The sequence below is a fragment of the Miscanthus floridulus genome, chromosome 17 (assembly GCF_019320115.1).
Source record: "Miscanthus floridulus cultivar M001 chromosome 17, ASM1932011v1, whole genome shotgun sequence".
In the NCBI taxonomy this organism is placed as follows: domain Eukaryota; kingdom Viridiplantae; phylum Streptophyta; class Magnoliopsida; order Poales; family Poaceae; genus Miscanthus; species Miscanthus floridulus.
This window is the reverse complement of record NC_089596.1, coordinates 14,316,432-14,328,307: the sequence shown is the minus strand read 5'-3', so window position 1 is coordinate 14,328,307 and position 11,876 is coordinate 14,316,432. Positions and strand designations below refer to the sequence as shown.

At 42.8% G+C, this 11,876-nt stretch overlaps 1 protein-coding gene across 1 annotated transcript; it reads left to right on the top strand.

The window, feature by feature from the left end:
- Positions 1 to 9,118: 9,118 nt before the first annotated feature.
- Positions 9,119 to 11,876, top strand: LOC136515277 (uncharacterized). The gene is made up of 9 exons (XM_066508918.1): positions 9,119 to 9,233; positions 9,341 to 9,585; positions 9,658 to 9,880; positions 9,991 to 10,083; positions 10,462 to 10,563; positions 10,661 to 11,062; positions 11,139 to 11,246; positions 11,342 to 11,527; positions 11,865 to 11,876. The coding sequence occupies exons 2-9, from the start codon at positions 9,578 to 9,580 to the stop codon at positions 11,874 to 11,876; spliced, it is 1,134 nt and encodes a 377-aa protein (XP_066365015.1). The 5' UTR covers positions 9,119 to 9,233; positions 9,341 to 9,577.

The window sequence follows — 11,876 nt, the reverse complement described above, 5'->3', positions numbered from 1 at the left end:
TTAGCCTCTTCAACTAGATGGACCGGCAAATGAATCATTATGTCAAAAAATGCAGGCGGGAAAACCATCTCAAGCTGACAAAGAGTCTCTTTAATTGAACTGTCTAGTTTGTCAAGATCTGCTGGCACCAACTCATTTGAACAAAGTGCACTGAAGAACCTACTGAGCTCAATCAATGGCCTGGCAACATCTTCTGGCAAAATCCTTCTAATGACTAAGGGCAATAGTTGTTGTAGAATAATATGGTAGTCATGAGTTTTGAGTCCAGACACCTTACATGTTTTATCGTCAACACATCTCTTTAAATTGGAGCAGAACCCATCAGGCATCTTCACTCCTTGAAGAAATTGGCATAAAATCCTCTTGTCATCCTTGTCTAGAGAGTACAACGCTGCTGGCAAGGTGTACGTGTCATCATCAATCATAGGATGCTGATCTTGCCTGATCCCAAGATGTTCCATGTCAAGGCGGGCATTCTCGCTGTCCTTACATTTCCCTTCAATTTCAAGCAAAGTCCCTAATATGCTCTCGCATATGTTTTTCTCAATATGCATCACGTCCAAATTATGCCTTATGAGCAAAGAAGACCAGTAGGGGAGCTAAAAAAAATACTCTTCTTCCTCCAATTGTGCCATCTTGCGTCTTCATCACGCTTCCTCTTTTTTGATATGTCCTTTCCAAATCCCGTTGGATGAAAAGTTGCATATTGGTCTAATACATCTTGACCAGATAGTGGAACTGGAGCCTCCCTGGTTTCCTCTTCATTGTTGAAGCTCATCTTGTTCATGCGCCATGGATGGTCTAAGGGCAAAAACCGACGATGTCCCATGTAGCAGAACTTCTTCCCATGTTTCAACCACAAATAATCTGTATCCTTGTGACAGTAAGGACATGCAAATTTTCCTTTTGTGCTCCAACCAGAAAGCATCGCATATGCAGGGAAGTCATTGATTGTCCAAAGTAGCATAGCACGGAGTGTAAAGTTTTCCTTTGCCTTTACATCCCTACAATTAACACCAGTATTCCACAGCGCCTTCAACTCATCAATGAGGGGCCTCAAGTAAACATCAATATTCATTCCAGGAGTTTTCTTGCCAGGTATCAACATCGACATGATCCAATAAGATTGTTTCTCATACAACCAAGGAGGCAAATTGTAAGGTATTAGGATAACAGGCCAACAACTGTAAGTAACATTTTGCATACCAAATGGGTTGAAGCCATCAGAAGCAAGACCCAGTCGAATGTTACGAGCTTCTTTAAATCGTGGAAACATATTGTCCACGTGCTTCCATGCCCTGGAGTCAGCAGGATGATGTAGTTTGCCATGATCTATTCTTCCTTCCTCATGCCAATGCATTTCTAATGACGTGCTCTCTGACATGTACAATCTGCGTAGCCGAGGTGTGAGAGGGAAGTACCGAAGGATTTTGACTGGGGCACGACGACGTTTCTTATCATGACCATCGTTCACATGGCCATCACCACGGTCATCTGTTTTCCACCTAGATGCTTTACATTTGGGGCATATATCCAGCTTCTCATATTCCTTCCAAAATAACACACAATGATTCTCACATGCATCTATCTTGATATAGTCCAAGCCTAGATCGCGAACCACCCTTTGCACTTTCTCCATTGTGTTTGGGACACAATGACCTTTAGGGAGAAACTTTGAGATCAGAAAGAGTACCCCCTCCAATGCTTTGTTACTTATCCCATACATGCACTTAACCTGGAAAAGTTCCACAATAAAAGATATCTTTGTACCATCTTCGCAACCTGGATATAATTCCTTTTTTGCCTCCTGTAGTAACTTGAAGAAGACCTTGGCTTGCTCGTTCGGCTCGTCTTCATCACCGATCTCTCCTCGTATTTCACCTCTGATTAGGGATTTAATCAAATTACTGGCCTCATCATCTTCACTGGGTGTGCCGCCTTCTTCATTGTCTACTCCAGAATCATGTGGTGCACCTTCATCATCGTTCTATACTTGTACATCTGCTGCTGCTGGGTCGTCATTGTGTACTTGTACATCACTAGGTCCTGCATCTTCATTGTGAAAAACCACATCAGCTGAACCTTCCCCTTCCATTATAAAACTTTTAGCAAACCCTGTTGAAAGGACATGAATCTGAAGCACAGCCCGTGTTTTGTGTGACATGCATAGACATTTACGGCACGGATATGCTGCAGTTCCACCCCTCGAAGTGCCACTATATGTCCTGTCCAAAAACTGCATGAATTTGTTCTGCCACTCGGTTGAAGAACGAGGCAAGCGCATCCAACTCCTATCATCGCCTGACATCTGCGTGATGAAGATGAATGATGATCACCAATTTAGCCAGCGTATTTACATACATAATTGAACTATATATGTGCAGTCCATAGTGATCTCGTACCTTTCGCCGTGAGGACGGCTTGTCTGATTGATCGATCGACGTGGAAATCAAGGCAGAAATCAGCTATACTCTACCTAAATTAATCACATTACAGCACAATTAGCGAGCTATAGGGTAATACAAATTAGACATCGGAGGCTGGGAGCTTTTGATTCTCATACCTTCAAAACTGATTCTGTGATCCACGGGTTGCACCTCTATGGAGGTCCGAAGGGCAGTGGAGCGGAGGTCAGAGGAGTCCAGATGCCGAGCAGTGGCGGCGGTCGCCCTCACCCCCGTGCGCAGCGCCCCCTGAGGATCGCGACTCCACCCTCATTCGCAGCGCCCCCTGAATCAGCGCAGATGCCGAGCAGTGGCGGCGGTCGCCCTCACCCGTGAGTCAGGCAGGGACGGACGGGGTGGGCTGTGGGCAAGCGGCCATGCCCTGCGTCCGAGCCGCACGTATACCTGAAGTATTCTCCTATGTACTGCGGACCGTCCGTGGAGTTCAGAGGACCGTCCGCTACAAGTGGCGGACCGTCCGGGTTGTTTGGCGGACCGTCCGGTGGGTTGGTAGGCAGCGCATCAGAAAATGACAGAATTAACGGAGGACCGTCCACGACCTGTGGAGGACCGTCCGCGCGTGTCGGGCGGAAGTGGACCCGCCCGGGACCAAGCCTTATCTGGATGGAGTCAACATCCCTCCCTTCCAACCACACCAGACCACCTCTCCCCCCTTTCTTCTTGACCGCAAGCACCAAAAAAGGAGAAAGGGACCCCTCCTTAGGGAAGGATTTGGCGCGCTCCCCGGACCGTCCGAGCTCTTCTCCGGACACTCCGCGTTCTCCTTCATCATGTCCTCTCGGTATTTCATCGAATCCTCTGTTGGTTTTCTTGGATTTCACTCATGAACATGATTAGGGTTTGATGTTGGGGTTTCGATTTCATCTATGGATTCTTGCAAATAGTTATGGGAATGTGTTGCTAGAGTCAAGAGGATTCTACCCTAATTATTTGGTGCAAATTCATTGGTTAAATTTGGAGATCGATTGATGGATAGATGGACGGTTACTGTTTCTGTTTGTGGTCGCACAGTGTAACGCGGACCGTCCGCCCCTTACTGGAGGACCGTCCGCAGGTCACTGGTGACTGCAAACTGAGCAGCAGCCTTTTCTTGTTGGTTCCCATAACTCTCAAATATAAATGCATATACTTATGACTTGTTTTTGACAGTGCTACAAAGGGAAGAAGCAGAGGTAGAGCTGGGGGGAGAACATCAAAAAGGGCAAGACAAGAACGTTCCGACCCAAGTGATGATGATTATGAACAAAGTAACGATGAGTCAAGGGTTGACACGGACATGGAAGAGGAAGAGAGTGAAGATGAGTTAGTGGACACTCAGGCTCATGGAGGTGGCAGGGTGTGGAATACAACCACATACAAGAGAGATCGAGCTCCAGATCAATATGAACTTGCGCGTGACACAGGAAATCTTTTCTTCCATACTCAAGTTCAAGAAGATGCCTTCTATGGTCACTTGGTTCACAAGGTTGTATTCAAACATCAAAGGATTGACTGGTATTATATGGCAGAGTATGATGTGATGAGTGGGCTTGTGCCAAGATTTGAAACTCTTGGGCTCAGAGATTTTCTTGAACATAAGTGTGATTGGAATGATACAGTCATCTGTCAATTCTATGCCACAGTAGAAGTCGACATGATCAATGAAACTCTCTTTTGGATGACAGGAAAGCGAAGGTATGAGGCTACCTTTAGGGAGTTTGCAACAGTCAATGAGTTAGATTATGACTTTATCATTACTCATAGCCATGACATTACTGATGAAGCCACACTTGGTATTAATGATATTATCTGTTTCTATGAGCCCACTAGGACCGGAATTCATAGAGTGTTTGAAAAATCTATTGGTCTTAGGCATCATCCAGCTGTCATATTAAAAATAGCTCGTACCACTATTCTTCCAAAGAGTGGTTTCAAAGATGGATTTGTTGGATGGCATAGAAATTTTGTAAAACATGTCATGGACAATGAAAAAATGGATGTTGTGGCCTTGATTATGTACGAGCTGTTAGAGAAGAAAACTGATTTTGAGTCAAATATCTACTATGCTCCTTACATAATGTCTCTTATCTTGGAAAAGACGAAGTTCAAAGGTCATTGTGATGTGAAGCACACTCTTTATAGACCCTACAAGAATATTCCAGATTTCATTAATAGACCATTGACACCCTTCTTGGAGGGAGATTTGCAGGGTGGTGTGGAAGCTCCAGCTGCTCCACATTCTCAGGGGAACGGTGCTCAAGCACCTCATCATGATGCTCATGCCATGCCACCTCCTCCACCTCCACCTCTGCAGCCACAGTGGGCTCCTCCTCCAGGGTACTTTGATCCTTACTTTGCATCCATGCAGCAGTCTATGAACACTCAGTTTCAGCAGATGCAAATGGGTTTTGAGAACCATTTTGAGGCTTATGGACAGCAAATGCTTAACCATTTTGAGTCTATGCAGCATGGTTTTCAGCAGCAGCTAGACGCCCGTTTTACTAGCTTTGGGCAACACATTCATGACACCATGTATCAGCCCATGATGAACCGATTGGAGCATGTTAACACTAGTCTTCACGCTGATATTGATGCAATCAATGATCGTTTTGATGACTTGACTACCACTGATGAGTACCAGGAGTTAGCTCATCAGCAGCAGCAGCTTCAGACAGATTTCCATTCCTTCACTGATCACTTCCACAGTTATTTTCTGGCCCCGACTCCACCTCCACAGTTCTATCCACATCAGCCATATTATCCTCAGCCGCCACCAGGTGAACCTCCTCAGGATGATTAACTCCTTTTGGTCATTGATGGCAAAGGGGGAGAAGATTTGGAGTGATCAAGATAGGGGGAGCTTCTTCTTGGAAGAATCATGATCATGGAAGGGACTACAGAATCATGATCATGGAAGGGACTATTGCATTTACTTTATGTTATTCACTTTGGCTTGTAATAATGTTGCACTTTGGCTTGTAATAATGTTGCACTTCTGTCATGGAAAGAACTATCTTGGTTTGTTGAACCTCTTTAATGCTTATCTTTTGCTTATCTTTTGTGATTAAACTCTCCTGCTCACATGAAATTTCTGCATTAATTTTACTGTTATATTCAAGATTCAAACTCGAGGCATTTGGTTCCAATAACTTATTTTGTTGAATTGCATCACCAATTGGTTTTCTTTCCTATGTGCCTAACTTTTATTTTTCTGGAAAACACAATGTGAAGCCCCATGGCCCCACTGATAACTTTATTTAATACTGACATAAAAGCTTCGCACCTCATTAAAAAACATTGCCATTATCCATGGAATTACATACATATCAGACGACATATATCGTAACTATCACTTATTTGTAATGAAGTCAAATGTGGATGCAACTTAACTTCATCATGCCACTCAATATGCTACACTTTATGGGTTTATCTACCAATTTATCAATGCATATCGTTTATACTCAATTCCATGCCCTACATATATACCATTCACGTGGTTCACTTATGCAGAAATCCTTCCCACACTTGGCATGAGTGAGAATTAGGGAGAACAAAAGAAACTTATATTACTTTGTAAGTTTGAGTCATCTGGGACTAAGTGGCACCAAGAAAGCAATGTTGGCTTCATCGAAATATGTATCCAGATGCAAAAGCAAAATTTGATTGAGTCCAGCAGCGTTTCATAGAAGTTTGGGTGTCTACTCTTGCCGGTACCCCTCATGACGTGGCACTCCGAGCAACTGAGTTTCCTTAACTTCTCGCAAGAGAGCATGGTAAAAACCATCCGGCAACGTCTCTTTTGTCATGTCGAGATGCTAGCTCACCAAGTCAGCTACGTTCTGGCGTGCAATGGCTGATTGGCTTCCTACATCTGGTTGGTGGTTTCCACAACGATAAGTCGACAACCATGCATGGATGCAGTAGGAAACAGTAGATTTGAACACGAACACACCAGCTCGATGTACGGAGGAACACAAAAATGTGATCTGCTAGCGCATTTATTTAGGATTATATTTATTATAATTTCATGTAAATTTTTTAAATTAAACCAGATTCCAAATTAAAGCTTGACAAAGAAACGCAAATGCATTAAATAATTAAGCTTCCATTCTCTTCCCACTTTGTGAACATTATCGAGACACTTGTAACAACCAAAGTAAATCCGATTTAGAGTATTTGCATATCCAAAGTTTACTCTCGTCTCTTTATGAAAATTGACGAGCCGTACGAAACCAAGCAAACCTTTTCACTACTGGACGCAGGGTTGAAAGCATCTAGGCCCCTAATTTGTGTTTTGGTAATTAATGTCTATCAGGGTGGACTAACAATTTCTTGAGATGTGAGAATAGGTTAGTCCCGGATATGAGTTGAGCCAAAAAGGGTGTCTTGGCGATAGTTTGAAATCTTTGAATCTAAAGAAGCTCAAGGCAAAGGTATAAGATAGGGTTTTTCTATTTTACCGGTCAAGAGGTGATTAGAGGATGAAAATCGACCGGATTTATAGGCTAGATAGCCATACTATCAAGAGGGGTCAATTTCATTTGCTTGACGGTTCTATAGTGCCACTTTGCTCGAACAATTGCATTGCATGCATGAGGGCTAACCTCTTTTGAAAAAGTGCAAAAAGAAGTTGAGAAAATCTTTTTTTTTGAGAAAAGTAAACTAGTGAGCGGCGGACGGTCCGCTCCTATGAGAGGACGGTCCGCAAATCTTTTTCTCTGCGCAAAATCTGACGAAGTCCCAGGCATGGCCTGATAAAAAAATTGCCTGGCGGACCGTCCGCGACCATCAGCGAACTATCCACAGGCAAGTTTTTTCTGCGGCGGACTGTTCTGGCGGACCGTTTAGACAGAGGTGCGTTTTTGAGGTTAGAGGCAACTTTTGTACGGCGGACGGTCCGCAGGCAAAAGAGACATGTTTTTTAGCCTTGACCGAGTGGTGCGTTTTGTGTGGCGGACGGTCCGGCCCTTGTGGCGGACGGTCCGTGACGAAAAACTCTCGCGCGCGCCCATCCCCGTTTCCTCCCCCCACGCCGCCCCCTTTTATTTCGCGACTTCCTCATCTACCACGTCGCCGCCCCACACGCGCTTCCTCTCATCTACCACGTCGCCGCCTCCACATGGTTAGGGTTTTTGGATTCCACCAAAGAGAAGTCGAACATGACGACAACTCCAACGAGTGGAACACCTCCGTCCTCGATGTCGATGCGCACACCTGCAGGAGCGGGGATGCCAACAACTCCAGCGGTGGCGGCGACGCCGGCAAGTTCATCCAGACCCAACGCCACCATGTCCCTTTTTGGGGCAACACGTTCGTCCAGGACGCCAACAACTCCGGCGGCGGCGGCGGCGGCGGCGGCGGCGGCGGCAAGTTCATACAGACCCAACGCCACCATGTCCCTTTTTGGGGCAACACATTCATCCGGGTCGACAGCAGCACTTGGTGATCAACAAGAGAGCTCCCTGCCAATCAATGAGACCAATGATAGGTAACACCTATTGGCTTCCTATTTTTGGATTCAACATCTCGGGTTTAGAGTTTTAGATATATAATCTTGAAAATGTTCTGGGAAAAATGTAGCCTAAGAGCATCGACGTTGCAGGGACATGCAGGAAGCAGTGCGCCATGGGGATAATGTAGATCGAATGCCTGGGATTAATGATATGTAGGGATTAATGAGTTTGGTCTCTGTCCATACACATAGTATACATATTTCTAATTTAGAATGGGACTGTAAGCATTTCCTATCAATTAAGCTAAGAAGAACAAGTGTGCAATATTTAGTGTTTCCTAGTATAAATATTTTTTTGGTTTACTTTAATTTCAGTCATGGGGGTGCACATATAGTTCAAATAAGTGGCACTAAGTTTTAATTACTTTCTCTGTCTGTACACATACTATATGTACACTGGTTTCCTTTTAAGTATATTGTTGTATCATCACTAGTGCTTAAGTTTGATACTATTGTAATATTTGGCAGCTCAGATCAAACATGGACTCTCTATTTCACTTGCGAGGGATTGCCGGGGGGGCAAGAGTCTTCTACTATTACAATCACTAGGGCTGATCTCACCCTGAGTAACTTGCTTGCAATGAAATTACAATTGGGGTATAGGGTAAGGGACTATTTGTACTACAAGAGGAGATGTGGTAATGCAGCAACATTACACGAAATCGAAGAAGAAGTCAATGCAGATGCTATGATAGCATGTAATGAGGAGGAAAGACAGGTCAGACTATTGCTGTCCAAGGAACAAAAAATAGACCAGAATGTGAACATAACACCCTTGAAAGTACCTGGAAGGAGACCCATTAGGGAAGAGAATATAGATGAAGATGAGGAGTCAATTGATGCTTACAAGGAATGGTTTCACGTCATGCATAAGGAAAACCGATTCACGGGTAAGTGTTATGTTGGACTCCTATATATTTCAAAATTGTTGTATTATTTTATATTGGAGAAGCCTTTGTACTAATATTAGCTTGGCTGACCCAGATTTGAAAGATATCGACAGGGATGACACCACCAAAACTTACAAAGAATGGTTAAGGGTGCAAGGACAACTGAATGATATTAGTAATATAACATCTGTCCCTACATGTCTATTGTTAATATTCCTTCACAAACATATCATATCTTACACAAGTGACCAATATTTTCTGCAGTGGCATATGTGGACAGTAATCATCATACAGATGTAGTACTTTCAAGTGAAGATAGCAACCCCACACCGCCAGTAAACAGACCATCTCATGCTCGGCGTTTCATTCCACAGGGAGAGGGAACTAGTAAGTAATGAATATTTTCAATTTATTGTGAGGTTCAGTTAATTTTAAACTATGTCAATAGTTTTTTAAGTGTTTTGCTTTGTATATAATTGTTTTTCATGGACAAGACTCCAAAAAGAGGAAGCCAAGAGGTAACTTGAAAGGATGAACAGCAACAAACAAGAGAACCAGGGAGGCGTCTCAGAAGCTTAGCATCCAGTTCTCTAGGCTTGGAGGACCTGTAGGTTCAAACAAACGAATATTTGTTGATGAAATAACACTGTTCACGAGGAAAAGAGCACCTCTCATCGGAGTAAGAACATGGAGAGATATCCATGTGGATGTCAAAATTGCAATAGCAAACGATGTGCTGGTAAGCTTCTGTTATCCATGTGGATGTCAAAATTTCAATACCAAATTATTGTTTAAGAAGTAATTTATTTAGGCTTTACCTTGAGCAGGCTAAGTGGGACCTTGAGGATAACGAGGCGAATAGAATCAAGATATGGACGGTGGCTAATGACCGTTACAAAGGATGGCGATCTACATTTAGTGCTACCTATAAGGCGTACACCACCTATGAAGAGAGAATGAGACATAGGCCAGAAGAATTAGACATTGTTGAGTGGCACTATCTGGTGTCGTATTTTGGCACCGAAGAATTCCAGGTTTGTTCCCAATTTTTAAAAAAACTTGCCAATTCCACTTCTGACGTCAAGGTTTATGTTTTGCGCACTGCTGATTTTATAAAAATCAAATCATTGCTGGTTCTGTGCAGAGGATTAGCAATAAGAATTCTCAGAATCGGCACAATCGACAGATACACCATGTTACAGGATCAAAGGGTTTTTCTCAATTGAGCTATGAGAAGGTAAAAAATTCTGTCACAAGGTTTTCCTTCAGGCATTTTTTTATGGTTTGTGCTTGTGCCCTCGAATGACAATGACATGATATTGTTATAACCTATATAGTCTTTGTATTTGATAGAGATATTTAGCCCACTGCCCACTACAAAAAAATATATTTTGCATCCTTGTATACAGAAAGCTGAAAAGTACTAAAACTAATGTGTGCCAACAAAAAGAAGAACTTGGATTCCTGTACTTTTTCAATAGCAATAAATATTTCTGTTATCTTCTGTTTTTAAATTCGTGGTGGATATCTTCCTGATCTTTACAGTTTATAAAAGCTTCTACATTTCACTACATTATGAAATATGGCTAATTTTTTTACATTCTTGCCTAATTAGAGGGACCAACTAACTGGTGAAGAGCCAAATGATATGGAGCTTTTTATGATGACCCACCAACAAAATGGACAATGGACAAGCGAGGAATCTAGGGAAGTCTATGTGAGTATTAAACAGTTTTTACAACCCTTATTAAGTGATGCAACTGTCCTCGCTTAGAATTAAAGTTTTAATTAACTAAATGTCTTTGCTTTGTTAGGACAATGCAACCAGGAAGATTATGGAGCTGGAGTCAAGGCCTAACGCAAATGTCGTCTCAGACTTGGAGCAGAACCAGATTTTCCAATCAACCTACAAGGAAACGAGAAAAATCAAATCAAACAAGATGCATGCTAATGGTTACCTTGCAAGGTACCCAACTAGAAAGGAGCTACTATCGGAGGACTACCAGCGCAAACTACAACAGGAGGAAGCCCTCATTGAATCGTTTGGACGGCTGCAAGATAGACTAGAAGCTCAAGAAGTTGAAAGGGAAGCCGAGAGGCAAGAACATAGGCGTCAGCTTGAACAGATGAACAAGGAAAGGGAGGCTGATAGAGAAGCACTTAGGCAAGCTATGTTAATGTTGCAAGCAGCCCAACAGCAAGCTTCAGTACAAAAGGTAATATTAACAACATCTATGTTCTCATAGTTTATTGAACTGAAAATCATGATCTTGAACCCAATTCGAAATGCAGGCTAGCACAATTGTGGAGCCAACTGAAAATGTTGCTGCTGCTGCAACAATTGAGGGGACACAAAATGTAACAACTACAATGGGAGAACACATGATGCATAGTCAGCAGGTAGTTTGATGATAATTGAAGAATGTTTAATTGTAACATGCATGTCATATTCTTGTCAAGGGGTGTAATTTTTACCACCAACCATTTATTTTCAGGTTACCCAAGAAACTAGCCAGCCAGAACAACAACCCCCTTCTTCCGCAGCTGAAGAACGTCTCACTAGAGGGCGCATGACTAGAAGTAATTTGGCAGCGAATTCGGGTGCTGTTTATACTACAGCAAAGCAACTGATGGAAACTGCGGCTAGGAAAAGATCTGCATTGTCCAAAAAGAATACACAGGTACTATGTCAAACCTTTTATCTCTCTTTGCATTAAAAAGGAACATATAGTCCTTTTGGAGAAGTACATAGCTATTCTTTTGTTCTGCTCCTAAATATGGTCCAGGCTTAGTTTCCTCTTGCTGATTAGAAATATATATGGATGTGTTTGTGCTCATAAAATGTCTTGGGAGGCAGCTGCATGTATGTTTATATTTGCTTTACGCTTCAAAGTTCATGGTTGATAGTACTGCAGCTCACAGAACTCTAGTACTGCAGCTCGTGTTTTGCTTCAGTGTTCAATTAGCTTTGCCACCACTAGTCTCAGTTTAACTAATGCATGTCAATGATTTTTTCAGGAGGAATCTTGA

Coding starts and splice junctions, on each gene's coding strand:
- LOC136515277 (XM_066508918.1), top strand. Junction 10,564..10,660: donor AGGAATCTAGGGAAGTCTAT/GTGAGTATTAAA, acceptor TTGCTTTGTTAG/GACAATGCAACCAGGAAGAT. Junction 11,063..11,138: donor AGCAAGCTTCAGTACAAAAG/GTAATATTAACA, acceptor TTCGAAATGCAG/GCTAGCACAATTGTGGAGCC.